Source organism: Bos indicus, chromosome 8 (genome assembly GCF_029378745.1).
Source record: "Bos indicus isolate NIAB-ARS_2022 breed Sahiwal x Tharparkar chromosome 8, NIAB-ARS_B.indTharparkar_mat_pri_1.0, whole genome shotgun sequence".
Taxonomy (NCBI): domain Eukaryota; kingdom Metazoa; phylum Chordata; class Mammalia; order Artiodactyla; family Bovidae; genus Bos; species Bos indicus.
Window position 1 is genome coordinate 6,427,185 of NC_091767.1, and position 27,938 is coordinate 6,455,122.

General features: G+C 37.1%; 2 protein-coding genes across 17 annotated transcripts in view; one reads left to right on the forward strand and one right to left on the reverse strand.

Moving 5' to 3' along the window:
* FBXO8 (F-box protein 8) overlaps nt 1–14,625 on the reverse strand; it is a 39,448-nt gene extending 24,823 nt beyond the window's left edge. The window contains exon 1 of one of the 2 annotated variants that reach the window (XM_019965787.2): nt 14,396–14,625. The gene's annotated coding sequence lies outside the window, so the exon portion shown is untranslated. The remainder of the gene's footprint in view (nt 1–14,395) is intronic. The other variant, XM_070794384.1, reaches the window with a different exon arrangement.
* Nucleotides 14,626–14,890: 265 nt separating this feature from the next.
* Nucleotides 14,891–27,938, forward strand: part of CEP44 (centrosomal protein 44) — a 44,709-nt gene continuing 31,661 nt past the window's right edge. The window contains exons 1-7 of one of the 15 annotated variants that reach the window (XM_070794372.1): nt 14,891–15,100; nt 16,296–16,404; nt 17,840–17,887; nt 21,536–21,592; nt 22,100–22,180; nt 23,111–23,249; nt 26,310–26,457. In XM_070794372.1, coding sequence (XP_070650473.1) covers nt 23,161–23,249; nt 26,310–26,457 — 237 coding nt within the window. In that variant the 5' untranslated portion in view covers nt 14,891–15,100; nt 16,296–16,404; nt 17,840–17,887; ... (1 more) ...; nt 22,100–22,180; nt 23,111–23,160. Of the gene's footprint in view, nt 15,101–16,295; nt 16,405–17,839; nt 17,888–21,535; nt 21,593–22,099; nt 22,214–23,110; nt 23,250–25,162; nt 25,217–26,309; nt 26,458–27,938 lie in introns of those variants that run through there. The other 14 variants (XM_070794374.1, XM_070794373.1, XM_070794371.1 and 11 more) reach the window with 14 other exon arrangements.

Here is a 27,938-nt window from a genome sequence, read left to right on the forward strand (position 1 = left end):
ATTTGTTTTTTCAAAGAAACCACAAAAGGTAGTAACTTTTCCTCTTTATAACACACATTACCATTATGGTAGCAGTTCCTAAAGTAGTACTTAAGCTATAATAATTAAATTCTTATTTTCTATTAGAATGATTGAGATACCAAACTGATAACACCAAATATTGGAAAGATGTGGAAACTCAAAACAATACAGTCACTTTGGAAGACAGTTTGACAGTTTCTTACAAAAATAAACATGCTTTTACCATATGCTTCAGCATTCATGCTCCTTGGTATCTACCCAAATAAGTGGAGAACTCACGTCCATACAAAAACCTGCACGTGGACCTGTAGCTTTAGTCATAATTACCGAAACTTGTAAGCAACCAAATTGTCCTTGAATAGGTGAATGGATAAATTTACTGTGATATATCCAGACAAAGGAATGTTTAGTGCTAGAAAGAAATGAGGTATGAGAAGACACAGAAGAAACTTAAATATATATTACTAAGTAAGAGCAGCTGATCTGAAAAGGCTACATCGTGTGTGTGATTTCAATTATAAGACATTCTGAAGAAGCAAAACCACAGACAATAAATTAACAATGAAAAAAGCACAGAATATCAACAAAAAATTTGGAAGGAACTTTAAGTTTCCTTAAGGTTTAAATATGCTATCATATTACAACATAAGTACAGCTTAATTTTGACATGACTCATAAACATTTAAAAAATTTTATCATAGCCATTTCTCTGCTGATCTTAGCAAGAACATATCTAGAAATTGAACTGACTGCTAAGCTCATCACAGTATATCTGTTGTCATTTTAGATAATTATATTTATTCTTCTCTTTTGCACTTGTACTACCAAAGGTAAATAATCAAATATGATGACTATGATGTCTGAAGTCTCAAGATTTAAGGCATCTAATGTCAATTTGTATGTACTTCCCTACCTCTTTATGGTGGCATATGGTTAGGCAGCTGTTATTCTTCTCAGGGATGTTGCTAGGGAACGCAGAATCAGGGTGATTTCCCTAGGCTCTGGACTTAAATGGGATCATTTAAATAGAGCACTGGATAAAGGAACTCAGAAAGCATCCAGCAGGTAGAAAAGAGGGAAAGCCAGCAGATGGTTCTTAGGATTAAAAAAAAAAAAAGTTAATGGGGAGGGTGGAGGTTTGAGGCACATATACACATGATTCAGACAAAGAAAACTGCATTTTCTATCCTTCTACTGCTAAATAATATTGCAAATTACCATTGTGGGATGTCTTTTTCCCTTTAAAGCAGTTCTGGATTCTGGGGAAGAACGCAGCATGATAAATCACTTGAGAAGGATCAATATCATAAATTTCTCCTTTGGAGAAAGGAAAGGGTGTCCACAGTGCTCCATCCTACTCACAGTCTTCCTTAGGGTAACAGGTGTGTGGCATGTGGATGGAACTGTCAGAAAAGTGATTAAACTAAAAAAGACATGAGATCCATTGCAGAAGTTGTGAAGCAAGTCACAGAGGGAGCATGGTATTGAGGACTCTGATGCTGAACAGACACTTGAGTTCAAGTCCTGACTCCACTGGTCAGCACTTACAGGACTCTGGGGAATTTACTTCCCCTATGGCTCAGACAGTAAAGAGCCTGCCCACAATGCAGGAGACTTGGGTTTGATCCCTGGGTTGGGAAGATCCCCTGGAGAAGGAAATGGTAACCCACTCCACTTCAATCCACTCCAGAAGGAAATTCCATGGGGTCGCAAAGAGTCGGACATGACTGAGCGACTAACACACACATGCAGTCTAAGCTCTGGTTCTGTCATATTAAAGGTGATAATGTACATATAATATAATAGTAATACACACAGTTCAAAGGGCTGGTGTATTAAATATTACATACAGAGTTCACTTCACAGATAATTTTAAAATGTTAGCTCATTTGTTTAGACAAAATCATATTTTTACAGAGCGAAAATGATGAGCCTTTTGGTAATACATAGCTCTCTATATAATAAACAATAATAAATAGCTCCCTGATAGCTCAGTTGGTAAAGAATCTGCATGCAGTGCAGGAGACCCTGGTTCAATTCCTGGGTCAGGAAGATCTGCTGGAGAAGGGACAGGCTACCCACTCCAGTATTCTTGGACTTCCCTTGTGGCTCAGCTGGTAAAGAATCCGCCTACAATATGGGAGACCTGAGACTTGGGTTCAATCCCTGGGTTGGGAAGATCCCTTGGAGAAGTGGCTACCCACTCCAGTATTTTGGCCTGGAGAATTCCATGGACTGCATAGTCCATGGGATCGCAAAGAGTCTGAAACTACTGAACGACTTTCACTTTAGTAATAAAACTTATAGAATGATACTCCAATTATCACATAAAGAAGAATCCATGAGTGAGTCTGCATTGATGATCAATAAACACATAAAGAAGAGAGGAAAGCTCTTCCTTATAGTAAAATTCTGAATAACAAGGAGTTAGAAAAATTATCATTTTACTATAATCATAGAAAAAATAATTCAGGCAAGAATTATCAATGAGTGCTGAATCTGGAGTTTGATAAAGAATGGAAAGTTTACAGAGTCTCAAAGTATCTGCCCCTACAAATTACTCATTAATTACAAAAAGAAATTAAGAAATCAGATAGTATTTAACCAAGTGTTCAAACTTAACTTTTATCAATAAGAGACAAACAGACATATTGCCTCTGAACATATGTGCCTCTGGACCCTGAGAAGGACATAACAATTATACAGTATTTTGGCCAAAAATGTATAACCTTTATCTAATCATGAGGAATATCAGAGAAACCCGAGTCTACAATCTTTTTTTTTTTTTTCTTTCAAAATTGCCAATGCCATGAAGCTGAAGAAAGGAATAATTCCAGACTAAAGGAGACTGAAAAACATGACATCTAAATTCAATGTGTGGACTGGATCATATACGGAAAAAAAGTGCTATAAAGGACATTATTGGAATAACTAAAAAACTAGATATACAGCCTAAGATTGGGTAAAAATACTTACATCAATGTTAACTTTAATGAATTTGATAACTGTGTAGTGGCTTTGCCAGAATATTGGGTTGGCCAAAAAGCTTGTAATGTTAGATGTTAAAGAAAAACCCAAATGAATTTTTAATATATTCTTGTTCTTAGGAAAAATACTGAATTGTTAAGGCATAACATATACAACCTAGTCTCAAATGGTTCAGAAAAACAGGAATGTCAATCTCCACACAGAGAGAATGTTAAAGCATGTTGCAAAATGTTTAAAATTTGTGAATCTGAGTAAAAGGTGAAAAGTGTTAGTCTGGCAGTCCTGTCTGACTCTTTGTGACCACATGGTCTGTAGCCCGCCATGCTCCTCTGTTCATGGAATTCTCCAGGCAAGAATACTGGAGTTGGTTGCCATTCCTTCTCCAGGTGACCTTTCTGACCCAGGGATCGAACTCAGGTCTCCTGCATTGCAGGCAGGTTCTTTACTGTCTGAGCTACCAGGATAAAAGGTATGCACCAATTATTTTTATTGATCTCACAACCTTTCTGTAAACAGAAATCTTCTGATTAAGGAATCCAAGCATGTGAAATTGGAAAATAACCGAGTTTGATATGCACTAAGTTTAAGCCTCTTGAGAAACCTATATGCAGGTCAGGAAGCAACAGTTAGAACTGGACATGGAACAACAGACTGGTTCCAAAAAGGAAAAGGAGTATGTTAAGGCTGTATATTGTCACCCTGCTTATTTAATTTCTATGCAGAGTACATCATGAGAAACGCTGGGCTGGAATCAACATTGCCGGGAGAAATATCAATAACTTCAGATGTGCAGATGACACCATCCTTATGGCAGAAAGTGAAGAGGAACTAAAAAGCCTCTTGATGGAAGTGAAAGAGGAGAGTGAAAAAGTTGGTTTAAAGCTCAACATTCAGAAAACGAAAATCATGACATCTGGTCCCATCACTTCATGGCAAATAGATGGGGAAACAGTGGAAACAGTGTCAGACTTTATTTATTTTGGGGGGTTCCAAAATCACTGCAGATGGTGACTGCAGCCATGAAATTAAAAGACCTTTACTCCTTGGAAGGAAAGTTATGACCGACCTAGATAGTATATTGAAAAACAGAGATATTACTTTGCAACAAAGGTTCGTCTAGTCAAGGCTATGGTTTTTTCAGTGGTCATGTATGGATGTGAGAGTTGGACTGTGAAGAAAGCTGAGCACCGAAGAATTGATGCTTTTTGAACTGTGGTGTTGGAGAAGACTTGTGAGAGTCCCTTGGACTGCAAGGAGATCCAACCAGTCCATCCTAAAGGAGATCAGTTCTGGGTGTTCATTGGAAGGACTGATGCTGAAGCTGAGACTCCAGTATTTTGGCCACCTCATGCAAAGAGTTGACTCATTGGAAAAGACCCTGATGCTGGGAGGGATTGGGGGCAGGAGGAGAAGGGGACGACAGAGGATGAGATGGCTGGATGGCATCACCGACTCGATGGACATGAGTTTGAGTGAACTCCGGGAGTTGGTGATGGACAGGCAGGCCTGGCATGCTGCGATTCATAAGGTCTCAAAGAGTCGGACACGACTGAGAGACTGAACTGAACTGAAGTTTATGAAGTACTGTTCTTTGAGCTTAGTGTCATACAGACTGAAAACCATCACTAAGGAGATAAAAGTTCAGCATCACGGTTTAAGAGTAGTAAGTGACCCTTGTCAAGGCAAACATTAAAACAGTAACAATTATTTTTGCCATTTGTGATAAAAATGTTTTATTTAAAGGGAGAAGAAATGTTTCTTAATGAAAGTAGAAGGGAAAACCCTTTAATTTTGTGTGAGCAGATTTAAGGCTTGGGATTACTGGCTGTGTTCCCTCCTTTTGTGTGTAATACTATGTACACAATATTTTAAATATATTTAAATACAAATAATATTGTTTTTGTACTATAAACCACAATTTATTTAATACTTACTCTGTGCCAAGCACTGTGGAAGCTTTAATTGCATTATGCCATTTCTGTCCTCAAAACAACCTTAACAGGTAGATATTAGATATTATTCTACCTATTTTACAGCTGAGGAAATAGTGACTCAGAGATGTTAAGCAACTTTGACCAAAATCTCAGAGCTGACAAGTGGTAAACTAAAGATTCAAACTCAGGTCTGAGTCCAAAGCTTTTATTCCTAACTGCTGAGCCCTATGTGCAGAACTGGCAAAGACAATTTACCGTGTTTCTTCATCACTAACTCTCATCTCTTTTACCTCTGCAGCTGCTTATTACCTCCACCGTTGCTTCCAGCTGCAGTTTCTCTTTCAAGCTACTGTTCTTGTGGAAAGCACATAGGCTTTGATGTGAAAAAAGATCTACTTCAAACGCCTACACAGAATCTGATTAGACTATAGTCTGTGGTCCTTATTTTCCTCATCAGGAAAACAGTGAATAACTCTTACTCCAAAGAACTTAGAGGGGTTAAGAGAACCTAATATATAGGTAATTTACCATCACAGGTAGTTTTGTAGTCACCATTCAACCCCCTTTAAAAGAAACTCTTATTTTGGTTCTTCCATTTCAGAGTATACCTGATTATTCTAGACATAATGATCTGAACAGTTACAATCCTGGTTCTAAATTTCATGAACTTAGGATCTGTGAATTTGGAGATGCCATTTACTTTTGCTAGGAGAAAGAAAACTAACATCTAGTAAATATATAAAGTTAGAAGAAACTAACTTTGCTTAGATTGACACAGTTTGACAAATAAAGTCAAGTATATAGTCATCAGTCAGTGATAAGAGAGAGACCATTTTGGCAGTTCAGTATCAGTACTATCATCATCTTTAATCACTACAGATATATTTCTAGAAATGGAAACTTTATGACTTCATGGGAAGATTCAATATATCAAAAGTCCTTTTTGCAGTATCACAAACTAAATTAATTAACAGGAAATTTCTACTATAGATCTTTATGACATTTTCACATTCCTAGGAACCTGAATTATAAACAGCTTTATGTATAGAATGCTAATTTCTTAGATCTCTGAAATCAATTTACAACTGTTGAGATCTGTATTTTTAAGCATATTTCTTGATTATAAAATATGAATTACTCAAACATATGTTCCTTAAGACAACAATAATTTTGGAACTCACCTATCATATTGTGCTTTATTACTGTAAGAAATACAAATTAAAATATATATACAGGTAGTTCTTATACAGGACCATGCTAACTACTGAATAACAGTTCTATGGGACTTTGCATAGCAAGGCCATGGTTCTAAAAAGCACACATTTCAGTTTACATGGTACCATGTAGAGTAAGAACTGCCTGTAAGTACTAAGACGGGGGAATGATTCAACCCAATAGGCTACGAGGAAAAATCCAGTACCAAACACAGTGCCTCAGACCTACAAAGCACTCAGCAATATTTGTTGACTGAATGAATCTTTAAATGGTAAACAACAAGCAAAACTGAATTAGATCAACCTTATCTAAATTTCACATCTTTCAAAAAATCATCAGACTAGATCATAGACTTAAAATGCAAAACATGAAAGAATACAACTTTTAATGACTGTGGCTTCGTAGTAGAGCCTGAAGTCAGGCAGGTTGATTCCTCCAGTTCCATTCTTCTTTCTCAAGATTGCTCTGGCTATTCGAGGTTTTTTGTATTTCCATACAAATTGTGAAATTATTTGTTCTAGCTCTGTGAAGAATACCATTGGTAGCTTGATAGGGATTGCATTGAATCTATAAATTGCTTTGGGTAGTATACTCATTTTCACTATATTGATTCTTCCAATCCATGAACATGGTATATTTCTCCATCTATTAATGTCCTCTTTGATTTCTTTCACCAGTGTTTTACAGTTTTCTATATACAGATCTTTAGTTTCTTTAGGTAGATATATTCCTAAGTATTTTATTCTTTTCATTGCAATGGTGAATGGAATTGTTTCCTTAATATCTCTTTCTGTTTTCTCATTATTAGTGTATAGGAATGCAAGGGATTTCTGTGTGTTGATTTTATATCCTGCAACTTTACTATATTCATTGATTAGTTCTAGTAATTTTCTGGTGGAGTCTTTAGGGTTTTCTATGTAGAGGATCATGTTATCTGCAAACAGTGAGTTTTACTTCTTCTTTTCCAATTTGGATTCCTTTTATTTCTTTTTCTGCTCTGATTGCTGTGAAACATGTATAATATCATATATGAAATGAGTCGCCAATCCAGGTTCGATGCACAATACTGGATGCTTGGGGCTGGTGCACTGGGATGACCCAGAGGGATGGTACGGGGAGGGAGGAGGGAGGAGGGTTCAAGATGGGGAACATGTGTATACCTGTGGCGGATTCACGTTGATATATAGCAAAACTAATACAATATTGTAAAGTTAAAAAATAAAATAAAAGAATACAACTTTTAGAAAAACATAGAGAAGGAGATCTTAGGGGTCTACATCTAGGCAAAGAGTTCATCAAAAGTACAAACTATAAAAGTTGGTAAAGTCAACCTCATCGATATTAAAAACATTTGCTCTTTGAAAAGTCCATATGAAGAAAACAAAAACACAAGCTACAGATGGAGAGAAAATATCTCAAACACAACAGCAAAAAAAAAAAATCAAACAATTCAATTAAAAAAGGACATAAGACATGAACAGATACTTTGCCAAAGAGGATATACAAATTGTACATAATTACATGATAGACATTCAGCATCACTATCCAGAAGGGAAGTGGCTGTAGTTTTAAATGGCAGCACCAGGGATCCGTCCCAGTGGTGTTTGAACTGTTCAGTGTCTTGACTGTGGTACTAGATATGTGAATCTGCTCAGAATCTCATACATGCACATACACATGTGAGCAAAAATAAACTGCAGAATTCTGAATAAGATAGGTGAGATATGTTGATTTCAATATCCTGGTTATGACAGTATATTATGATTTTGTAATATGTCACACTACCCAGGGAAACTAAGCAAAGTGTACAAGAGATCTCTTGCTATATTTCTCACAACTGCATGTGTATCTACAATTAACTAAAAAAGGTGGGAGGCAGAGTACTGTACACTTAAAACAAGTGAATTTTATATCTAAATGATGCCACAATAAAGTTCTTTAAATAACTAGACACTCTAATAAACACTCTAAAGAGGGTGACCAAGGACACAGCAAGTCTAGTGACATTTGACAAATAGTAACTATTTTAGATTTAAGGAAATCCAACTAATTATTAAAACTCTATGACCTCTGAATCACCTCTGACTTTGTGGAACACACTATACAGATCAAAAGAAGAGAGAATCAAGGAATACAAATCTGTAAGCATACAAATTATATTAATGTGTAGGCTATTTACTTAGGATACATCAATAATCGAGTGGAGGTATAAATACAAAAGAATTGATGTGTGCCTCTTCCTGGGTCTAATAAACAGAATAAATGCAAACTACATTAAAAGTGGTTTACTCATTAAAAATCAAAGTACAGGAAATAATGTGATTTAATTTTGATTGCTGGAGATAATTTTATAATATTAATAATGTTAAAAGTTACAATATAATAATTTTATAATATTTCAAATTTGTGAGAATAATGATATAATTTCTTTAAAATATTTTAAAAATATTTTTAAAAACCATCAGTTGTTTAATCTCCTAACTACTATCCTTATTTCTATTAAAATAACAGTGACAATAACAATAGTACTTTTTTTTTACACATTGACCAAATAATTTAGAAGAGCTCTTTCTTTTTTTAATCTAATTATTTAGGCCTTCTGGTTTTTAAAATTAATGTCTAGTTTTATTATGCTGAGACTAGAGAATGTGGCCTATATGAGGTCTGCATGAGAGAACTGTGCAGGTTTTTTTGACACAGTTATTTTGGAGAGTGAATTTAAAGTTGGAGTTCCAATTACACAATATGCTGTGTGACCTCAGATATTTCAAACAAGGTTTCTGATCTTTGGTTTCCTACAAAATGCAGGAAATCACTCCTATCTATATTACAGGATTGCTATCAGTCTTAACTGAGATAATATATTGAATATATAAAGGCATCTTTTAATTGTCAAGCAGTATGTATATCCTGACTCATTCCCTTTTCTCTAATGCAAAAATCTGAGAAACTTTTCTGACATATTTTAGATATAATTTTCATTTTTTAAAAAAAAGAGATACAGTGGCAGTCTAAATGTAACTGTTGTAACAGCACAAAGGCACTTCCACTTAGAAGGCAGCATAGATTATATTAATTACCAAAAGCTCTATCAAGTTAATTATTAACATTTCTGAGAACAATACTTTTCTGTTATTGTAATATCTTGTTCTCTTTTCAAAAAAGTAGAACTTTTCCACAAAAGAATGCTAAAGATTGCTTTTAATACCTACTGGTACATCTAATATAAAATTATCTATAAAGTATATTAATCATCTTTAATCAAAACATCCCTATGTAACAAGTTAAACATCAAATAAAGTATTATTCTAAAGGAACACACTGCTCTACTGCTTTCAGTAATTCTATGGCACTAAGGATTCAAACAGCACATGCTATGGAAACAATATATGTGATAAAGAATGGTTCATACACCATTTAGATGGATGGATGACACGCAGGGGAAGATGGGAAGAACACAAAGGAGTCTGGAGGTCTCAAAAAAGCATTCTGCTTTAAACATTTTCATTTGAAGCAAAGGAGATTCTATAAAGTGTCTTCCTGAGTAAGCAGTGTTAAATCACCAGTCTGTGTTGAGCGACATGAATGAGCTACTTTAAATACTCATTATAAATCATTACTTTTCAATATTTCTTAAATGTCTAAATAGTTGGATTTACAAATAAGAAATTTCCTATTTCACATAAAGATCTAAAACTCTGTGTACCAAATGAGGAAATTCACTCCTTTATATTGCCTTGGAAATTTTCAAAATTTTTTTCCAACTGGGAAGTAACCAGATTTTTAGTTACTTTCTAAGTGTTATCATGTGATTGCATAAGAACATGGGAGATTCTGTGAGAAAATATTTTCCACATTTATAACCAAATTGGCAGCCCCAGCATTTATTTCTCTTTTTCCAAAAGAACAGACCACCAAGGTAGTTTAAAACAGACTGAGGAGAGGGGGGAAAAAGAAAAGAAAAAAAAAAACCTGATAACCAAGCACACTTCTAAATTTGAAAGGCAACAACTGTAGAGAAATGAAGGAGGGTAAGTCCACAAGGAGGTCCTTCTAAGGAGAAAAGGGAAATAGCTAAGTACTAAGAGGTCACAGGGTACATTAAACACATAAAAAAAAAAAAAAAAACCCACTCATTAAATTTAAAGATCTGGTCCTGCAAGAGCAGTTTTTTGTTAGTAAAAGGCATACCATTTGTAGTTTTTTTTAAATCAAAAAAGATTTACAATATCACTGTTTTCTGAAGGTTTTTTATCCTGTTGTTTAATTTGATTCTATAATGAATGTTACCAAATGGTATCTAAACAAGTGTAAAAATTAAGATATGTCACTTAAAATGTAACCAAAAAGCAGAGAATTGGGGGCTTATTCAATTTCACTTATTTCTTCAGCTTCTTTTGCAGAGAGATGTTCCACTGTCTGTTTTAATTTTTGAGTAAAATAAATTTATTGAATTTCTCACCAGCATTATTTTTTAGTTGCACTGACTGCACTCTTTACTCGACCCAATTGTATCAGCAGTGGTCATGGCAGCACATTCCCAACCCTCAGGGCACAGCACACTCCATGCCCACTGACCACAAGGCCACTCTTATCAGAGTTGTGGAATTAAAAAGACAAAACAAAAACTGTCATTGTTACTGACATACTTTTAAAGAAATAAAGACAAAGTATCAAACAAAATAAATATATTTTTAATTTTATTTTTGGCCATGCCCTGCAGCATGTGGGATCTTAGTTCCCCAACCAGGGATCCAACCTGTGACCCCTGCATTGGGTGCATAAAGTCTTAACCACTGGAGGGCCAGGGAAGTCTCTAAAATAAAATAAATACTGACAGCTGCCAATAGAAAAGTCAGAAGTGAGATGAGAAAACATCTAACAGTGAAAACAGACTAACACAAAATGTGTGCATTATTCAGGCTCCTTCAACTTGTGAATACAAGGCACAATACTCGAAGTTTCACTTTCCTCACCTATAAAGAGAGTTTTGAACTTGATGATCTCTAAGTTCTCTTTTAGCTATAAAATTCTGTGATCCTCTAAAGATGAGAATATCCGAAAAATTAAAACAAAATGAAGAGGTGATAGAGATGGACGTGTGTGTGCATGTACGTGTGTATTTAGCATCTATCCTTTCTGTGTCTTTTCCCTATGTTCGTGACTCCTACAAATTACTGCTCAGCATAAGCAAACAGGGGTTCTTCAAGCATGGCTCACCTGCTGAAATCATGTTCCTTCTTTCAAATAGCTTATGAAATCCTCTGCAACCTGTTCTTGCAGAATACACAAATTGCTGATCATAGACCTAAACCAAACCTGCTGCCTAAACTTGAAACCAAATGTCTTTTCTCATCTCTCCATCATAAAAACATTTACCCTAAATAGAATATAAACTCATTCAAGTTTTACCATAGAATCTATGTCAATAAATATCAGAAAAACAAAACCATGAGGAAAAAAAAATAAATGGGGAACATAAATTTCTAGAAGTGGATGTATTCACTAAAGTTGTTTTAAAATATTAAGTAAAATAATCAATGAAAATGCAACATGAGGTAGACAAATAATCCACAGACTTCATATTAATGATTTTGACACATTATTATATCAGCCAATGGATTACCCTCAATTTTCAAATCTGAATCAAAATGTAGGGGGAAAAAACAGACTTGTATATAGCCATTGGTTAAGTAATGAACGATAAATTTGTGAATTTGAATGACTAACTTCAATGCTCTGTGATCAAAGTAAAGATAATTTCTTGGTAATTCATTGCTTGGACACGACTGAGCGACTTTCACTTTCACTTTTCACTTTCGTGCATTGGAGAAGGAAATGGCAACCCACTCCAGTGTTCTTGCCTGGAGAATCCCAGGGACGGGGGTGCCTAGTGGGCTGCCGTCTATGGGGTCGCACAGAGTCGGACACGACTGAAGTGACTTAGCAGCATACTTGAAGTAAGGAAAATAATTATTTTTAACCTATTCAAAAGCACAAAACATTCCCTATTAAACTGATCAGAGGTATAATAAATTATGATGCATGGCTTAGCTTATCTAGTTATTACCATAAAATATTTTTTATGAATGAAGTATTTCAACTGTGTTATTTTTGCAAGCACCTGTTTAAAATTTGGCAGACATCTAAGGGCCTACAAGTACATTAGTTAATTGGCTATATTCTACTACAAACGAAGTATGTTAACCTGATAGGGAGCAACATTTTAAAAGCCAAATCTACAATTTGAAAATTTACACTGGCTAGTGCTAAGCACCTGAAGTTTAAAAGATAAACTTGAACAATGCTTTACTAAGGATTGACAACATCTTTCAAAATTGGAAGAAGCATAGGCAATTTTACAGTGGGTCAAAGCCAAAATAATAAACCCTGAAGCCTATACCTTTCACGTCTAATAAGCTTATTTGGTTCACTGACAAAATCTGTTCTGGTGATATGCATCCAATAGTGCTGAAAGAATGTAACCTGACATCTAATAATGCTTAAAAACAAACACACAAACGTGGTTCTGTTCTCAGACACACCTCTCCTATCCCTATTTGCTCTCATACCAACATAGACATGCCACATTCTTTCTACACTAGAAAGGCTCACCTCTAGCTTTTCCTAACTTCTTTCCACCTTAAAAACTATCTTTGCCCATGTTTATTTTGAAATCATTTCAACCATGAAAAACAGCAATCGGTAAGGAATACATAATCTCCAGTTATGAGGTACTCTGCTCATGTATATCCTTAAAAGACAAACCTTCCTCTCACACATGCCATTTCTCAGGCAGTTTTCCAAGAAAAACAATAAGCCTTTCTTTATGTAATCAGTAGGAAAAAAGACCCCCTACACAACTCTCCCCACCTCCAAAAAAAAAAAAAAAAACCCTTTTCAAGAAGGAAAATTCTTGTCTAAGTTGGCCTGTTTCATTATAACCAGGCATTTCTCTTGGATATAATTTTGCTCAGTTATTCCTATTAACTCCTAAAAGTTATCAGCCAGGGTAACTGTGTTAAGCTGCCTCTAAGATGGCTCCTAAAGACCCTTGCTCCCTGGGATTTATGCCCTTGTGTAATTCTTTCCACAATGACTGAGTTGGATTTACTGACTCACTTCTAACAAAAGAATATGGCAGTTGGCAGCAGTGATGAAAGGAGGCAACTTCCGATACTAGGTTATAAAAAACTAGAGAGAGTTTTGGGTGCTCACTCTCTTAGACTGCTCACTTGAGGGAAAGCCCGGTGCCACAGTGTGTACAATACCTCAGACAAACTGTCAAGTTATTTGGATAAAAATTGCAAGCTTCCTACTCAACCTGAAAATAGAATAAAACTTATTTCTCATTCTGATATCTTCTCAATTTTGGAAACCATTTTCTTAGGTGGTAAAAATCCCCTCTATCCCAGAAATATGGTCACCAACTCCAAACTTAAAAAAAAACAAGGAAAGCTGAAATGGAAAACTAAATTAGCTTCACTTTACAGTAATAAAGTTCATGATCTATTGATATGGAGAGAAACATCTGGGATCCCTGAAAATAAAAACTCCAGTTGTTAGAAGAAGTAGATTCAAAGATTAAATTGTTAAATATACACAAAACCTAAAGTAAAACCCTTAATTGACTGAGGATTGGGATCCATTTGTGATTTCATCCACTTTTAATAATATTTAATTGAGCAGCCATGTAAGAAACTAGAGCCCAGTCACAGAGAAAAACGAGACGACAAATTAAGAATTTGCCAAGTTTATAACCAAAGTTTAACAGCTAAAGCAGCTAGCAATCCATCGTGACATTAACTGTATGTTAGTGTTTTCCATTCATGTTACTAGAAAGTATGTAAGAAATCGAAAACTGTGCTTATGAACCCCCCCCAAACCCACTCTACTTAAAAGCTACATCTGGGCTAGAAGAGTAACCTCTGCTTTTTCCCGGCTTTATTTCAGAGTGAAGCCGGACCCTACCTGGGGTCCCAAGTTGACCTACACCCCAGTGACCTAGGAACACAAGAACACACCTACTCCCGCCTCCTGACACGGATTCCTTATTTTAATTAGCCAGCACCGCTGTCACTCAAGATGTTTTGCTCTGTCATTGGCCCCAAAGTCTTACAGGTTGGCAAGTTTCTGCCAACTGGTAAGCATCGGTTGTCATTATTTCCGAGGAGAAAAGTAGGGGTGTACAGGGAAGAGACTCAAGAGCTATGAAATACGTAGGGTAACGCCCTTACCTGGGCGACCTGCGATACCACCGCCGCCGCGACGAATCGGCCTCCGGGCGGGGGCTTTCAGCCAAAAAGAAAACGATTCAGCCGGGAACGGGCGCCCAGGCCATGGAGAAGCCGGTTCAAACTTCACTCGTTCACGCCGGTGGAAGTGAGGTAGGGGAGAATCCCAGAAACAGGACCGGATCCTTCCGAACTCAGAGAGCTTCAAGCTGCAGCCCCCTCAGCGGCCGAGTTTTGACGTTTCCTATTGTTGCCGGAAGTGACGTCAGGGTTCAGAGGCTTCAGAAAGTATTTTCATCTCCATGGTCTACGATTCGCCACGGCGTCTCGGCTTCTCACTTTCCAGTTCGAGGCCCTCTGAGCCTCAGAACTGGGCAGACTTCCAATCTGCACCTTGGGATCTGACTGAATGTAGAAAAACCTCTCGGCAGGACTAGTCTTCCAAGGGCTCTAGATAGACATCCTGTGGAATCTGCGGCGGAGAATCCAGGGACGTGGAGGAACCGAGAGCTTTGAAGATCCTGCAGCGGTGCTCGGAATACAAACGGTCGGCGCGAGAAGCGCGCCCCGGCAGCGGCGTCGGGCCGCAGGGACTCGTTGCTGGAGGCTGGGCTCCCGGGGTTCTCGGGTTGCATATGCTACCACCTCCTTTGCCCGTTGTGCGGGGCCAGAGGCCTTCGGAGCCCTTTCTTTGCTGGGCCGTTCTGGGTGAGCGCGGGGGAGCCGACGGGGCTGCGCCCGGGATTTGGCGGGGGTCGCCTCTCTTCGCTGCCCTAACCGAAGGCCTGGGAGAGGTGGAAGTAAACAGCTCTGTCTTATCCTTTTAAATTAAGTGGGAGGAGGAGAGCCCTAGATGTGCCTTGCCCATGAACCCGACTCGGGTATCCTTTTGATAACGTCCAAGTGGGAAGAGCTCATCCTCTCAGATAGGTTATGACTTAGGGTCCTGGACGGACCGATTCCTCTTTTTGGAGCCTCTGAGCTGAGCAATCCGGCTCCTCGGAAATACTGATGAGAGGGAAGAGCTGAGGATAGTTGATGTTTTCCTTGTTTTACCTTTCCCGAGTATTTCAGGGGGAAAGAAAAAGTACTTCACTTTCATACAGGACTGGATTTTTTCGTTACTAGGAGAAAAAACTGAAATTCGGATTCTGGAATCAGGGCTGTAGTAGACTTTTTCTAAAATTATCCACAGACCTTTACACGGTTTTATATATGAACACAGCTATCCCGCAGTTATATACTTGACCCTTACTCCCCCTTTCTCCCAATTTTCTCCTCTATTACTTTTAATAGATAATATCAATAGCTGTCACAAACCCTTAGTCATCAACCATAGTCCTTACAACAATGGTTTAATTGCTTCATTCTGAACAAAAATCACTGAGTTCATTGGCATTCCATTGGGAGGTATCATTTAATGACCTTTAGTGGCAGTGAGACTGAATTAGATTAATCGTCTTAAACTGCTGTTTTATACCATTTCCACGATGCCTCCTGTAATACAGTGGGGCAGATCTAACTTGTAGCAGAGAATTCTGGAGGAAGCTAGGAAGCAATATTGAGACCATTTTAGTGGTTGAATCTGCTACAAGCTGAGTGGTATATGCCTTTGTCTTTTAATTTCTTTTTATAAGTGTTATAAAGTGAAAATGTTAAGTGACTTCCTAAAAAGTTATTTTTCATGTCTGAAACTACTGTGTTAAAATGTGCACAATTCCTAGATTGGCTTTTTGTTAATGTCTTAATTTTTAGTGTTTTTCAGTTTTATAATAAAGTTTCCATGTAGAGCTTTCCATGTAAATGTAGAGCAGTGGCTGTAATTTTTTTCTGTAATACTCAATTTTCTTAATCCTTTAATTTTTTTCTTTCCTATTTTATCACTTATCTTCCTCACCTACAGATCCCAGCTGTACTTTTATCATACTCTTCTTCAGAATATTTATTCTGCTGATACAGAAGAGGATGTGTTCCAGGGACATACTTTGTTGTCAGAAATTCCATTACCAGAGGTAGAAATAATGAGACATTAATATATGTTACAGGACTTAAGAGAAAGGAAAGATACCATAAAGTGTTAAATAAAACAAAATTTCATGTATCACAGAGACAGAATATACCTCAAAAAGGGTTAAAAGAAGTCTGTGGAAAGAGATAAAATTTATACTAAAGTTAATAGAAATGTCTTAGGAGAAAAGGTGCCCCTAGAAGAATTGATTAAGGTACATGGGTCTGGAGGCTTCCCAGGTGGCATGAGCAGTAAAGAACCCACCTGCCAGTAAAGGAGAAGGTAAGAGACTCAGATTCTATTCCTGGGTGGGGAGGATTCCCTGGAAGAAGGCATGGCAACTCACTCCAGTATTCTTGCCTGGAGAATCCCAGGGATAGAGGAGCCTGGCAGACTACACCCCATGGAGTTGCAAAGAGTCGGAGGCGACTGAAGCAACTTAGCACATGCACCTGGGTCTGGAACTTACCAAACTTAGACTTACTATATTGGCCAGTGACAACACCCAAAACTATATATATTTTTTGCAGTCAACAGCCAGATTAATTCCCACTTCATCTTTTCCAAGAAAATTAAGGCTGGTCTTGGGAAGTCATCCTTAACTGCTTCCCTATATACATATATTCCGCCAGTTATCCTGAAATATGTTAAATAAGGTTGATCTTTCTTGGCCAATATATTGTTGAAAGTGATTTTTAGAATGACTTCCTTTTTTTTCTAGTTTTTTTTTGCATTTGACACACTTGAAATTTCCTCTGCTTAAAAATGTAAATACTTAGTTGAAGTGGTTGATTGGCTGGAAAATATTGACTAAAACTCACATATGGGCATTTAAAAGTATGTTCAATAATGTGTTCTTTACCGTGTGGATAAAGGAGGGGAGACTTGGAACAGGAAGTGAGAGTTGCACTGGACTCTTTGTGACCCCATGGACTTATACAGTCAATGGAATTCTCCAGGCCAGAATACTGGAGTGGGTAGCCTTTCTCTTCTCCAGGGGATCTTCCCAACCCAGGGATCAATCCCAGGTTTCCTGCATTACAGGCAGCTTATTTACCAACTGAGTCACAAGGGAAGCCCAAGAATACTTCAGTGGGTAACCTATCCCTTCTCCAGGGGATCTTCCCAATCCAGGAATCTAACCTGGGTATTCTGCATTGGAGACGATTCTTTACCAGCTGAGCTATAAGGAAAAAGATACTGTGTTTAAGAGAAGGAAAGGGTACAGAATTACAGTAGTGGCTTAATATAGAAAGTTTACTAAATTTAGGATTTTGCACATTTGTACCCCATCTCAGGTTATATATAGATACAGAAAAGGTGTGTGAGAAGGTGATTTGTGCCCTAGGCAACTGCTGAGATGTTGACCAGGGGGACATGATCATGCTGACTCTAGTTCCCCTGATTTATGGATTGTTGTGTTTTGTTTTTAATGTCAGTGACTTCATTTGAGAGGAGCAGCATTCCCAGAGGATTCAGTACTCAAGGTATTGTTATATATTTGGACAGTTATAAATACTAGATATTTTGAAGTGTGTTACTGAGCTTTGCCTCATTGGTTACAGTTTAGAAGCCCTTTGTCTTTTTCTTGCAAAAGTTTTTAACCATTTGTTTACCTGTTTAGTTTAGGTACCTCCCTTGGGAATAACCTCCTTTAGTCTAGAGAAAGCCCTGCCCCATGCCATAAAATGAGTCATTTAAAAATGTAATTCCATGGTATTATTTTCTTTGAGATTAAAAAAAATGAACCATTTAAAATCTCAAATATTGTTCTTATCTTTTTGTGCACATAAAAGTACACACATATTCTGTTATTTGTATCCATTGGCCTCATACTCCTGTTTCATGGACCCTGAGTATGTTACTAGATATCACTAATAAGTTTCCCACCCCACTCCAGTACTTTTGCCTGGAGAATCCCATGGACGGAGGAGCCTGGTGGGCTGCAGTCCATGGGATTGCTGAGTTGGACACGACTGAGCAACTTCCCTTTCACTTTTCACTTTCATGCATTGGAGAAGGAAATGGCACCCCACTCCAGTGTTTTTGCCTGGAGCATCCTGGGGACGGGGAAGCCTGGTGGGCTGCCGTCTATGGGGTTGCACAGAGTCGGACATGACTGAAGCGACTTAACAGCAGCAGCAGCAGCAATAAGTTTCCCAAATCATTGTACAAATTTATACTTTGACAGCATTGTGCTCTGTTTCAGATGCTTTGCAACCTTGCCTTTGGGTTTACTTTGTAATTTCCTAATGATTATTAAGGTTGCATATCTTTTCACATTTTTGTTGTTTTCACGTTTACGTTACTGTTCAGATCTCTTTCCTGTTTTTCTATTGAGTTGTCTGTCTTATTACTTTGTAGGATTTTTTTTTAAATCTTTTTGTTGGTTATGTATATTGACAGTATCAACTTCCCCTCAATGACTTATCTTTCCATTCTTCTAATGGTATCTTTCGATGAACAGAAGATAGAAAGTTTATTGTGACTCATTTTATCAGTCTTAAGACCAGAAATCTTTTTCTACCTGAAGAATCATGTATTCTGTAATCTCCAAGAAACCTATCTGTCTTATATTTCACATTTAGATCTTTGACAAACCTGTAATTGATTGTAAAGGATATAAAGTTCCCTTTACATCAAGGAGGTCAAGATTTCTTTATCCCATCTGGGTATTCAGTTGACACAGTACAATTTATTGAAAAAGACTATCCATTTTCCAGGGCTATTCTCCATCAACTTTCTTGCCTGGAAAATCCCATGGACGGAGGAGCCTGGCAGGCTGCAGTCCATGGGATTTTCCAGGCAAGAAGTCCATGGGGTCGCTAAGAGTCAGACACGACTGAGCGACTTCACTTTCCCTTTTCACCTTCATGCATCAGAGAAGGAAATGGCAACCCACTCCAGTGTTCTTGCTGGAGAATACCAGGGATGGGGGAGCCTGGTGGGCTGCCGTCTCTGGGGTCGCACAGAGTCGGACATGGCTGAAGTGACTTAGTAGCAGCAGCAGCAGTGTTGATATATGCATGGTCTATTTCTGTGCATTATTCCATTCCATTGTTGTGTTGGTAGATATTTTCAATAATTCTAAATTTAACTTTATAATGACTCTCTATATCCAATGGTTGAATTTTCCAATTTTGATCATTTTCACCATGGTGTTATTTTCTGTTTATCTTTTGCATATCTATGCAAATTTTAGAATCAGCTTGTGAATTTCCACCTTTAAAAAACTACAGTGTGTTTTGGTGGGGCATGGGATGGAGGGAATACATTGAATTATGGGATCAACTTATTGAGTCTTTAAATCCTTGATCTGAATGTAGACCTCTTATTTAGGGCTTTGTATCAATAAAGTTTTCTGTTTTTTTGTTTTGTTTTGTTTGAGGTCTTACAGATCTGTTTTGAATTTATTCACACATTTACGATATTTGAGGCTAGTGAATTATTTATATGTATATTTTTAAACATATTTTCTAAATTATTTGAGAAATACAGAGAAATACAATCAATATTTGTATATTAACCTTCAGTCCAGCAACCTTGCTAAATTCATTTTATTTCTTTTGAATTTTTTCAAATACAGTCTGTGAGTAGTAACATTTTTATTTTCTTCCTTTTTAGTTTTTTTTTTTTTCTTGTATTTTTGTACTAAGACCCGTAGTACAATATTGAATAGAAATGGTAAGAGTGAATAAACTTGCCTTTTCCCCATCTCAGGAAGAAAGCTTTCAATATTTCACCTTTACATATGATGTTTACAGTAATTTTTTGGTAAATATCCTGTAGATGATGGGAAGCAATTCCCTTCTGTTCCTAATATTGTAAATGTTGAATTCTATCACATGCTTATTTTACATATGTTGAAATCATTATAAGACTTTTTTTCTTTATTTGTTCACATTGAGTTATACTGATTTTTGTTGTTGTTGTTCAGATAGTTTCAGCTTTGATCTCTGGAAGCTGTTTCATTCCTTATGCCATACTCCTATCAAGTATGGGATTGGTTTCTTTGTTTTGTGTGTACTTTTTTACTTTCTAGAATGATATAATGATAAAATGAGCCTCAGGCTCATCTTGTATATTTCCTCCCTCAGTCTGAGAATTGGCCATTTCTCCAGGGAGCCAGCATTGCACGTATTTCTGTATCTATACTAAGGTAAACATGAGTTCATACTGATATGTTGAACTAATCCACAAGGCAGGGCTGATTCCAGTCGCCTTCCTTTGCTTCTCTGTAAACTCCCATCCAGCAGTGAGAATCATACCTTCTACTATTCAGCCATCTGTTTACCGAGTTGTTCAATTGCAGCGTATATGTGTGGAAGCATCATAACTCACATGTACATGGGAAATGACTCTATAACTGGAGTACAGTGTTTATGTGCAGTTCATTCTTCCTTTAGTCTTACAGGTGCCTCTCATTTCCAGAGTCAACTTAGCTTTTGGCTTTTTCACCCTCCCCTTCTGTGAGGTTGCTTTGCACATTAACTCTTTGTGATCTTTCTTCTTACTTCTGAATCCTTGCAGCCATGATCTCTAGTTTTATTGTCTTTACAGTTTTGCCTTTTCCAGAATGTCATAAAATGGAAAACAAACAATACGTAGTCTTTTCAAACTTGTTTCTTTTACTTAGCAAGATGCATTAAGGTTCATTTCTGTCTTGGTTGCCTTTCTTTGTTGTTGAATAATACACTGTTGTATAGATGTATTAGTTTTTTTTTTTTTTAATTCATTTGCCTATTGAAGGACATCCTAATATCTTTTGGTTTTGGATGATTAAGAGGAAAGCTACTATAAACATTTCCATGCAGAATCTTGTATGTACATTTAAAATTTTAAATCAGTTGGGTAAATACTTACTAGCACAACTGCTGATTGTGTGACATTTAGCTTTGTAAGAGTCTGCCAGACCATCTTCCAAAATGACTATGCAGTTGGCATTCCCACCGACCAAAAATGAGAGTTCCTGTTGCTGTTCTCAGAGGCATTTGGTACTGTCAGTTTTTTGGATTCTAACCATTATAATAAGATATGCGGTGGTGTCATTTTTTAATTTATAATTGCATAATGACATTTGATGTTGAGCATCCTACATGCTTATTTGCATCTATATCTTCTTTGGGGCTTTCCAGGTGACTCAGTGGTAAAAAATCTGCCTGCCAAGTAGGAAACGGGAGTTCGATACCTAGGTAAGGAAGATCCACTGCAGGAGGAAATGGCAACCTACTCCAGTATTCTTGCCTGGGAAATCCCGTGGACAGAGGAGCTTGGCAGGCTACAGACCATGAGTTTGCAAAGAGTCAGACACACTTAAACCACCACCACCACATCTTTAATGAGACTTTCAGATACTAGGCCCATTTTTAAATAGGGTTGTTTTCTTACTCTAGAGTTCTTTGTGTACTTTGGAAATAAGTCTTTTATCCAGTAGTATTTTATAAATATTCTGTCTGTGACCTATCTGTTCATTCTCTAACAGTTTATTTTGTAGAAGTTTTAAATTTTAATGAATTCCAACTCAGTTTTGTGGGTTGTGCTGATTATTCTAAAAACTCATTGATAAACCTGGGGATCAGAGGTAGTTGCCTATCAGAGCAGGTTATATATGGAGGGAGGGAGTGGAAGCAGAGAAACAGTAAGTCTCTAGGGTTTAGTCGCTTCTTATGTCAACCTTCAAATAATCATTCTTATTTCAGGCCCCTGGCTGTACCCCTCAGGATAATCAAGGACCCTCATTTCTGAACCTGTCTTGGTGTTGTCGGTTTCCTCCTAAATAGGTGAATGGGATTGATCTAACTTTGCTCTGCTAGGTTGGTTGTTAACTCATCCATCTGTTTTCCATCTTCCAAAATTTTGTCATGCGGAGTCCCCTCTGGTTTTCTTTTTCCTGATGAATATATATGGTTTCTAGTCATTTACTCTCATTTTACTGGAGTTTAGAAAAGGGAATAAAGGTAACATACATTTTAATCTGCCATATGTAATTAGCCGAATCCTGAATTTTTTTAAACTCATCTATTTTTATTTTTTAAGCAAGCCATCTGATTTACAGCTATGTAAGTTCAGAGCCCTGGGAATACTGACTAAACCTGTGCTTAATTTCTTTGTCTCCATTTCCTACTGATTTTATTGTGTACCCTTTATAAGTAGCCAAAATAGTCATTGATGGAGATTATTTTAGGGGGATATGTCTTCCCAAATGGTACTTTGGTGTACCATAATTTAAATATTTGCGAGAGTGTCGTGTAATATCAGTGGTGAAGAATCTGCGTGCCAGTGCAGGAGGCACAAGAGATGTGGGTTCAGTCCCTGAGTTGGGAAGCTCCCCTGGAGGAGGAAATGGCAACATACTCCAGTATTCTTGCCTGGAAAATGCTATGGACAGAGGAGCCTCGAGGGCTACAGTCCATGGGATCATAAAGAGTCAGACATGACTGAGAACGCACACAGGTAATATCAGACTCATTGTAAGAAGGTGAACATCTGGCAAACTTACTTTTTTTTTTTAATGAAAAAATATTGAAGGGAAAAGTGCACCTGACATTCAGGAATATATAGAGGATACCAGACCAATAGGGAAGACAAATTGGGGAGAAATAGCTAAAATGAATACAATAAGTGTGTGTGAGCTATGAACAAAAGAGATTAAATAAGCTTCAGAAATACAAAGAGTTAAACAATGTCTCATGGATTTCTTTTCTTTTTAGGTGAAAAATTAGATAATTTTCAAAGCTGGAGTTGAATCAAACGTTAAATAATGGCAACAGGTGACTTAAAAAGAAGCTTACGGAACTTAGAACAAGTGCTTCGCTCGCTAAATTATCCTAGAGAGGTGGATTGTGTAGGGTAAGCTGCAATATTGAACTTCTTTGTATTATTTTCACTAATGATGTGAGGTAACATTTGACATGGGAGGAGTATCTAAATAAAAATACAGATTTTATATAGGTCCTTTAATTTTTTTCATCCAAGTGACTGAGATATTTTAGAACACAGTTAGGAGTTTGTTTCTCAGTAGGAATTAATGAAAAATTCCAACTCAGGAGATTTGAAACAGCTTTTAGAAGTAGAAGCACGACATTGTAAGTATAAGGTATGGTCTCTGTACAACTTTTAATCTCATGCAAGTATAATGGATTTCATTAATTCTGTAGTTTACTAGCCTCCCACATTTAGTTGGGTGGTATTCCTTTTTGATTTGGAGGATTCTAGTTAACAGATTTCTTATGACAACTTATATCATACTTGAAGATTGTTATTAAGCTGTCTCACTTAATAGCCCTGCTTTGAACCATTTGCTTTAGTTTCCACTGTCCAAATATGACTGACTTGCCTTTGTAAAATATAGCAACATACATTTCTTCTCTAATTCTGCTAGTCTAATATACACTCCTATCATTCTTTAGCCTTTGATACCTCTTTTCCTTCCTATGTGGGATTGCTGAGTGATTAAATATTTCTCCCAGTAGAATGCAGCTTAACATCTGGTGCTTTTATTCAATTCACTGCAGTCTCCCCCTTTCTAGAACTGCATGGAACATCTTAGAAGCTAATTAGACGTTTATTCTATGTATGCATTGAGGGACAAGTTCATATTAGGTATGTGTTCAAGTAGTGAGTGAATCTGAGTTAAACCAACTACTCAATAGCATCCTAGATATTCTATTTTTTAAATATTTATTTTATTATCTTTAAATTTATTTATTTTAATTGGAGGCTAATTACAATATTGTATTGGTTTTGCCATACATCAACATGAATCCGCCACAGGTGCATACGTGTTCCCCATCCTGAACCCCACCTCCCACCTCCCTCCCATACCATCCCTCTGGGTCATCCCAGTGCACCAGCCCCAAGCTTCCTGTGTCATGCATCGAACCTGGACTGGCGATTCACATATGATATACGTGTTTCAGTGCCATTCTCCCAAATCATCTCACCCTCGCCCTCTCCCACAGAGTCCAAAAAACTGTTCTAGACATCTGTGTCTCTTTTGCTGTCTCGCATACAGGGTTATCGTTACCATCTTTCTAAATTCCATATATATGTGTTAGTATACTGTATTGGTGTTTTTCTTTCTGGCTTACTTCAGTCTGTATAATCAGCTCCAGTTTCATCCACCTCATTAGAACTGATTGTGAACCAGGGAAAACTAAGAGAAGGCTGCCGTCGAAAGGGTAGTGAAGAGACTAGGGAAAGTTTAGCTCAGATGACTGTTATGACCATCATTTGTGAGAAGCAGGTTATTCCCTAATCTGCTCCCATACTATGTACTGGTCATATATTGGTTTCTCAAAACGGGGACATCTCTATTGTCCAGACTTGCAGGGACTAATCAGTTTGAGTAACCACATTTTCTTCTTCCCACTTTTAAGCATTAACATATTAAAAGGCATTTTGGATAGAAATAATTCTGAAATATACTGATTATTCTCCTGTATTCTGAATATAGCATTCAAACATTTGATTTTTCTTATTGACCTATGCTTATCATTAAGAACAAGTTTAGATTATTTTATAATGTAGTAATGTCTGCAGGGTTTATTGACATGGGGTTGGGGGAGGTAACACTATCTTGCTGCTTCAGATTGCTTTCCTTGGCCTCACACACACGCACACACACGCACCCTCCCTCCACGTATTTTGGGTTCTTTATACTTTTTTCCCTTTTTAAAGTTTTATCCTGACATCTGTTGTTTTTTGTGTTGGCTTGCCAATTTATAGTATCTGTTTTTCTGTTTTTCTTACTATTTCTAGTCTTAAATCCATGGAAACTGGATAACCAAGATTTTTGAGATTGTTTAGCAAAAGAGGTATTCATTACAGACTGGCTGTTTTCTATTATAATGTTCATAAAATAGACAGATTTTTCTGTAAAAAAAGTACCTTTTCATGTTCTGTTTTGAACTGTCTTACAGAGAGACAGAGTTGCCAGAGCAGTTTTCTCATTGAATAAATTATAATTGTAGCCATAAAGATAAAAGAGAAACAATTTATATTTGTGCTGAAAAAACAAAATGTAATGTTATTATATTTGTTCTCTTCCTTATTTTAAAATTTGGGGCAGGATGGGGAGATTTATGTACATGTTTGAATTTTGTGGAAAACAATCATTTGAAGTAAGTACATTGTTACATCAGTTGAACAAATACGTGCTGTGCTTTGTTGAGAGAGAATCAGTGAAGGCACTTCTTGGTGAGAAAGATTCATGTGTGGAGACAGTTAGACAACAGTACCAGACAAGGGCATGAGGCATCTAATCCTGAACACCTGGGGAGTTGTTCTAGAGAGATCCTTGTGGGTCAGAAAGATGGCTTCATGGAAGGCTTGAGATTGGATGGATTATTCATATAGAATGAATGACACATAACTGAAGAGAAAGACATACTATTCTAGGCTAGAAGAATTAGCATAATCTAACAAGGTAGATTCCAAATGAGCCTGCTGTCAGGGGAAGATCGTAAACTGGTCAACCTTGTTAGCAGTGGTGCCTTTTCCAGCCCTGATATCTTCATCTGTAACTTAGAATTCATAGTATTTTTCTCTTGGAGGTTTATGATAGAGAGTAAGTGAGGTAATATGAGAATGTTTGCAAAACCGTAAAGCCTACTTGTGTACTGTAAGGAGGTACATTTGCTGTATTGGTAGGAGAAAATAGACTGATCAAGTAAGGCTAGTCTTTGGAAAATCAATAAGTATTGTGATAAACAGACTGTTGGTATTGATGCTGAAGAGTTTTTGTTTCATAGTAATTTGGCTGCACTGGTTTAGAGTAGGGGGTAGAATCTGAAGGGTCTCATGCATCCCCTAATTATTAATGGCTGTTATGTTAAATTATGAGTTTTTAACAGCTTTTCATTGTGGAATTAAGCATATTAAAAATCTTTCTTCTTTTTTTCCATACAGTTTGGTAAAGGGAGATACAGCAGCCTCTCTGCCCATCATCAGCTATTCCCTTACCTCATACTCACCCTATGTAGCAGAACTTCTGGTCGACTCCAACATTGAGCTCCTAGCAAAGAATGACTTGCGCTTCATAGATACTGTCTATAAGGTATTTTGAGTTTATGAAATAATAATTCTTTTAGAAGTCATCAAATGGTTTTTTTAGATCCATATTTTTATAACTCCTTACATATATAGTTTCTTTTTTTTTCCTTTTTTTTTAAAAATTTTATTTTATTTTTAAACTTTACAATATTGTATTAGTTTTGCCAAATATCGAAATGAACCCGCTACAGGTATACATGTGTTCCCCATCCCGAACCCTCCTCCCTCCTCCCTCCCCATAACACCCCTCTGGGTCGTCCCAGCGCACCAGCCCCAAGCATCCAGTATCGTGCATCGAACCTGGACTGGCGACTTGTTTCTTACATGATATTATACATGTTTCAATGCCATACTCCCAAATCTTCCCACCCTCTCCCTCTCCCACAGAGTCCGTAAGACTGTTCTATACCTCAGTGTCTCTTTTGCTGTCTCGTACACAGGGTTATTGTTAGCATCTTTCTAAATTCCATATATATGCGTTAGTATACTGTATTGGTGTTTTTCTTTCTGGCTTACTTCACTCTTTATAATAGGCTCCAGTTTCATCCACCTCATTAGAACTGATTCAAATGTATTCTTTTTAATGGCTGAGTAATACTCCATTGTGTATATGTACCACAGCTTTCTTACCCATTCATCTGCTGATGGACATCTAGGTTGCTTCCATGTCCTGGCTATTATAAACAGTGCTGCGATGAACATTGGGGTACACGTGTCTCTTTCCCTTCTGGTTTCCTCAGTGTGTATGCCCAGCAGTGGGATTGCTGGATCATAAGGCAGTTCTATTTCCAGTTTTTTCAGGAATCTCCACACTGTTCTCCATAGTGGCTGTACTAGTTTGCATTCCACCAACAGTGTAAGAGGGTTCCCTTTTCTCCACACCCTCTCCAGCATTTATTGCTTATAGACTTTTGGATCGCAGCCATTCTGACTGGTGTGAAATGGTACCTCATAGTGGTTTTGATTTGCATTTCTCTGATAATGAGTGATGTTGAGCATCTTTTCATGTGTTTGTTAGCCATCTGTATGTCTTCTTTGGAGAAATGTCTATTTAGTTCTTTGGCCTATTTTTTGATTGGGTCATTTATTTTTCTGGATATATCTACCTAAAGAAACTAAGGACCTATATATAGAAAACTATAAAGCACTGGTGAAAGAAATCAAAGAGGACACTAATAGATGGAGAAATATACCATGTCCATGGATTGGAAGAATCAATATAGTGAAAATGAGTATACTACCCAAAGCAATTTATAGATTCAATGTAATCCCTATCAAGCTACCAACGGTATTCTTCACAGAGCTAGAACAAATAATTTCACAATTTGTATGGAAATACAAAAAACCTCGAATAGCCAAAGCGATCTTGAGAAAGAAGAATGGAACTGGAGGAATCAACCTGCCTGACTTCAGGCTCTACTACAAAGCCACAGTTATCAAGACAGTATGGTACTGGCACAAAGACAGAAATATTGATCAATGGAA